The sequence below is a fragment of the Hibiscus syriacus genome, unplaced genomic scaffold (assembly GCF_006381635.1).
Source record: "Hibiscus syriacus cultivar Baekdansim isolate YM2019G1 unplaced genomic scaffold, ASM638163v2 tig00117012_pilon, whole genome shotgun sequence".
Lineage (NCBI taxonomy): Eukaryota > Viridiplantae > Streptophyta > Magnoliopsida > Malvales > Malvaceae > Hibiscus > Hibiscus syriacus.
Window position 1 is genome coordinate 1,530,858 of NW_024063524.1, and position 5,634 is coordinate 1,536,491.

The window sequence follows — 5,634 nt, forward strand, 5'->3', positions numbered from 1 at the left end:
TGGTTATCGGAGGTGTGGTCTCGATTGTATATTGTATGAGATTTAATATTTATTTTCAATCTCTTTAAATGTAGCATGTGTTTATTTCTGATAACTTTTTTGTAAATGTTTTTGAAATGATTTACTTTAACACATTTCATTCGTGAATCATTTATGTGATCAAAGTGGTTACCCTAATTTAGTTTTAACTCCTAAGCCATGTATAAGTGGTTACAAATTTGATCATGCAATCACACGATCCTTACAAATATAGAAAAGCCACTTGAACCAAATGTGACCCGAATGTTATTGTTGTGCTCTTGAGTTTAATATTAATTCAACTAGTCAAAAGAAGACTACCTGAAATCTCAAGAGAAACAAGATATCTTATGGTTTTTGATAAATTTTAACTTATATTTTATTAATCATAATAAATAGAGGCTGCATACCTTGTGAAAATAAAAGACCTACTAAAGCAAGCAATCCCTTGCTACTAAATAAGATCTTAATAGTAATAAACTTTCAATGAATCAATATTAAACTAACTCCTACTAAAATACCAATAAATTGATAAACTAATAATAATTAAATAAGTAACACGAACAAAAATATTGGCTACAAAAATAACTGTAACAATTATGGAAACCAATTATAGACATCAGTGACCTCGCCTTCCTACACGGGTTTTGATGTGCTGAGTAGTTTACTTCTAAAGCACTCCATCAAGAGAATTGACCTCCAGATGAATGTGGGGCAAATATGGATTATTAATATTTAAAATTTTAATAAATACAACAATCTACATTATATTTATATTTACATAATGACAAGAAAAGAATATGACACTCATCGTAATCATTGGATTGACAAATTCTTAATAATAATTGATGTATCATATTCCATTTAACTGTTTATCAAATCATCGATATAATGCCACGATGAAAAGCGGCTAAAATCAGGTTAACATTAACAAAGAATACATTTGATAATTCATGTCCTCCCAGATTGTCAGGGAAGGAAACAACTTAAATATTATATGAATTGCACTATACGTCCACAGATCAGATATCTCACGGCTACTCAACTAAAGAAGGCGTGAGAGAGTGCTATTATTAGTATTCACAAGGAAGAAATATGTATTTGGGTCTTATTCAATTGCTATGATGACCAATACGGACAGATAGGTTCTCACAAGCTATAGTACTGAGTTATTAATAATTATTACTTAGCTGTTGGATTATCATCTGAACCATTGGAAATGCTATCATCAGAAGATCCTTTCCCTGTTGGGAGGTAAGACCAGGCCAAGACCACTGTCCCGAGGGTGATTGCGGTGGCAACCGAACCCCAGACCCATCTCTGCCTTCTTTTCTTCCTTTGTCTGTCACGCCGTGCCATCTCTGTACGAAATGGTAAATTCTGAGTCTTGCAAATATCATGCAGCATATGTAAACATGTAAACTACATGTTCTACTGAGGAAAGAAAAATAATGGGGTACAAAATCCTCACCTATTGCCTCTTGGTTCCTCTGAGACATTTCACGATTCATGGTCTCATAGTAGTGCAGACGGTCCAACAATCGAGCAATTTCGAAGTTCTTTGATTCGATTTGAGCTTCCATCTCCATCTCCATCTCTGCCCTTGTGATGCCTCTTCCCACAGATAATGATACAAATCGTGCAGCACACAGTTGCTGTCTCAATTCTTCAGCTTGATTCACAAGTTCATCCTCTGTCGCATTAAGAAGATCCACATGCAATGACAATCCCACGTCACCCAACTCTTGGCTGATTCTTCGCCACTTAGATTGCATCTTATTTAGAGCCTCTTCTGTCTGCTTCCTCTTTTCTAACTCTGTAAGTAAACTCAATCTTATTTCCCAAAGTTCAGCTTCAATGTCACGATGAATAGTCTGTGGTGCACTCCCACAGGATAATTCTAGAAGAAACAAGAAATCTAAGTAAGCTGGCCATAACAACAACAAAGTCATTACATTAGGCAGAAACTGTGGGGAGGAAATTTTTCATATTTCTCAATAATTTCACCTATTCCATACCTATAAATATGCATGCATGGACCTATTAAATAAACAAGAAAGCTAGCACAAAAACATTCGTATCATGACCCAAGTAAATACATATCAGGTTTTAAAAACAGAAGACAGTCCTGCAAGAAAAGATTAATATATGTGTGCGTGTGCATCTGCATATTAATGTCATATACGGGTGAAAACAACATACCATCCCATGCATCAAAAAATTCTACCCCTGATGTAGCAATCCTTGCAGCACTTTCAGCCCCAGTATCATCTCCTACCTCAGTATTACTTGTGACACTCATCGATTCATTTGGATCAAAGAAATCTTCACTGTCGCTACTTATGTCCAAGTTCAACGGTCCAACCTTCAGCACAGCATTTGTGTACACCTCCTGAATGTAACCGCCATGGACACCATTTTCGGGCTCTATGTTCATAGGACAAATACAGGGGGCACCATTCTCATGTTCCTCTTCATTAGGTTCAGAAATGCTAAAAGCAACAAAACCATCCTTACGTTCATCAACAGGTTTGCTTTCTTCCAACTTTGCTTTCCCATTAATCTCATCTTCTTCTAGGATTTTTTCCAGAGATGATACATTAGCCTCAGAAAAGCTCTTTGAAAGGCGAGGCCCACGACGCTTGTGATTGATGATGTAAGGAGAAGGACAGAAAGAAGATGGTGAATCAGGTAGTGGGGTTGCCTCAGGAGTAGCATAGAGGGAAGGTGACATTTGGGGGCGGTTAACCTTCCTTTTTACTGATGTACTGCTGCCCCTCTCCATCTTAGAGTTAGTACTAGGCTTTGGGTGGATAGGTGGTTTTAAAGTAGAACTGGAGTTCTCGACAGGTCTGGAGGCTCCAGGTTCTAACAGCCTATCAAAAGCTATAGCAGTAAATGTTGCCATGGCTCTGCATGATCAAAAAAAAAAAGTTAAAGTTACTAAACTACGTCATTTTCTTACGAGAAGGCCCTCAAGGAAAGGCAACAAAGAAAATCCCATCGTTGCTGAAACATTCTACTTTTCATGAACTTGAGGCAATTCAACCAATTAAGCTTAAAGTTGTTACCTTTAGTTGTAACAACTAATTAGCCATAACTTTTCTATGATAGAAAGGAATATTACCAACACATTAACTCTTCTAAATACTTGCAAAGGCAACAAAGCAAATCTCTTAGTTGCTACATGTGAAAACATTCTACTTTCCATGAACTTGAGAAAAATCAATCAATTAAGCTTAAAGTTGTTAACTTTTAGTCGTAAGAACCAAGTAGCCACAACTTTTGAGTGATAACAAGGAAAACAATGGATAATTTAAACTTCAAATATTAATACTTGTATGGGAAGCGAACAAAATCTCATTGTTGCAACATTGAGAACATTTTACTCTAATGAACTTGAGAAAATTCAATCAATTATGCTTAAAGCTGTTAACTTTTAGTAGTAACAAATAAGCCACAACTTGTGTATTATCAAGGAAAAAAATGGATAATCTAAAATTCAAACATAAATACCGGTAAATAGTTTGCTCATTTTGAATCAGAAATTTCATAGCTAAATAAATCATCTAAAAAAACTAGACAATTGAAAAAGTGAATAAAAAAATCATGTTAGACACAGCTAAATTAAAACTCATGAGAATTCATCTTCATTTAACAGCAGCCATACGGAACAGAAAACAAAAGAAAAACAGAGATTTTTTTAACGTACAAATACACTTCTATGTTAATTAATTCAAAACAGAAAGGAAAATCATAGAAGAAAAAGGATTTGAAAAAAAATACAATATACTTCATTGTTTAAAAAGAATTTACTAACCGATTAATTAAACGAGCACCAACACGAAATTAAAAAGGAAAAAATTCATTTAAATATTTTTCTATTTATTTTTACATAAAAACCTTGAACGATTCAAAACTACATATTTCTTTTCAAAGCTCCGTTTAGAAGATGAGAAAAGCAACGCATCCACAACAATACAGAGCTAAGAGCAGCTAATTCAAAAACTGGAGAAACCATTTCAAAATTATTAAAAAACTAAACATAAATAAAATTGGCTTTCATGTATACCAAAAAAGAAAGGAAACGCATTACCTTAAACTCTGATAAAGAGATAATCCTTCTAGAAGTTACGACGAGGCGTGAGCAGCGGCGATAGTGATGGAGAAGGTGCAGACGGTGGCGCCTCGAGAGAGAATCCGTTAAGGAAAATGAAGATTAAATATCACCTCCATTTCCTTCCTCAAATATTTGGAACGTTTGCTATTCCTGGGCCGTAGCTGCGAATTGCTGAATTGCCGAATTTAACCTTGATTATAGAGGAATAGAGGATCAGTTCGGAAGGGATAGTCTCGGAATTTGATATATATGTCTGTTCAAATCCTTACCCCTCCAAAGTGTTCGGAAGATGGAGGGATGTCGACCTGTCGTTCTGTGAAGTAACACGATGTCGTTTACCAGCAAGCGTGAACCGCATTTCTTGTAATAAATATTTGATTTTCTATTAAATTTAATGCTCCTTCAATATCGTAATTTGTGTCTCATATTAATTATGCATGTAATTTTAAGTGATATATTTAATCAAGAAAAATGATAAAATAATTCTTAAAAAATAATTGATAAATTTAACAAATTATTTTGATAATTTTTGAATAAAATATAAGTATTGTTGTTTGTTGAGTTTTTGAATGAGACATTTTAAATGAGACAATTTTAAAAAACAAAAGAGACATAATTAATGAGACATGAATTTGTTTCTCATTTATTTTAGTATATGCATATTTATGTTTATTTTTTTGTAATTTTTAAATTGTTTATAATTCTGCATTTATGACATATTCTTTTTCTCTTTATGACGCTTTTTTTTGCCTTCATGGCATGTTTTCGATCATTTGATTGTTTTTTAGGGTCGAATTTGATGTCATCTCGATTGATCAAGATGACGTTTATTAGTTATCTTGTTGATCTTTCTTGCTTTGGACCATCGGATTGGACTTGGATACGCGATTTACTTTCGTAGATAATTTTCTCACGACGCTCGATTCTGATTTGTTATTCTTGGTGGTCTTTCAGTAGTTTTATCACTTGTTGTGGTTTGTTTGTCAATGCGGTCAGATTTATTCGTATATGTCTTTTGTTCGAGTTTTTTTGGATGAGTTTTAATTTTTTCATTGTATGGTCTTTAAATGATCTGGAGTACCTAGTTTATTGTATCAATGATTATAGGAAAATATTCTAAGTTTAGTTTTCAAACTTCATTGTAATTTTGAATATTTTCTCTTTTTAATAAAATTTGCTGCTTTATCTGCGTCAAAAATATAAAAACAAGTGTCCTCTAAACTATACCCAAAATTAACTTTATGTGCATAAAGAATTTTTTGTTAAAAATAGACGTCCAACGTTTTCTTCGTTAGGCTTTTAAATGTAACATTTTTATGTTATATTTTTAGGTGTTTGGACTGTAACGACCGCTAAAAAACTTAATATTTCTTAAATATATATATATATATATATATATATATATATATATATATATATATATATATATAAAGTTCTAATTTCAATCCCTTACCAGCATCGGTCGCTACCAACGTTATCAATTAACTAAAACCCCA

At 33.3% G+C, this 5,634-nt stretch overlaps 1 protein-coding gene across 1 annotated transcript; it reads right to left on the reverse strand.

Annotated features, from left to right (window-relative positions):
- Window positions 1–943: 943 nt before the first annotated feature.
- On the reverse strand, window positions 944–4,254 carry LOC120195439. The gene is made up of 4 exons (XM_039197471.1): window positions 4,115–4,254; window positions 2,221–2,930; window positions 1,490–1,918; window positions 944–1,379 (listed from the first exon to the last, which is right to left on the reverse strand). The coding sequence occupies exons 2-4, from the start codon at window positions 2,924–2,926 to the stop codon at window positions 1,201–1,203; spliced, it is 1,314 nt and encodes a 437-aa protein (XP_039053402.1). The 5' UTR covers window positions 2,927–2,930; window positions 4,115–4,254; the 3' UTR covers window positions 944–1,200.
- Window positions 4,255–5,634: the final 1,380 nt, after the last annotated feature.

Bases quoted from the DNA above. Each gene is read 5' to 3' on its own strand.
- LOC120195439 (XM_039197471.1), bottom strand. From the start codon at position 2,926: ATGGCAACATTTACTGCTATAGCTTTTGATAGGCTGTTAGAACCTGGA. The intron at 1,919-2,220 runs GTATGTTGTTTT...TGTTTCTTCTAG, and splicing joins ATTTTTTGATGCATGGGATG to AATTATCCTGTGGGAGTGCA. The intron at 1,380-1,489 runs GTGAGGATTTTG...CATTTCGTACAG, and splicing joins GAGGAACCAAGAGGCAATAG to AGATGGCACGGCGTGACAGA.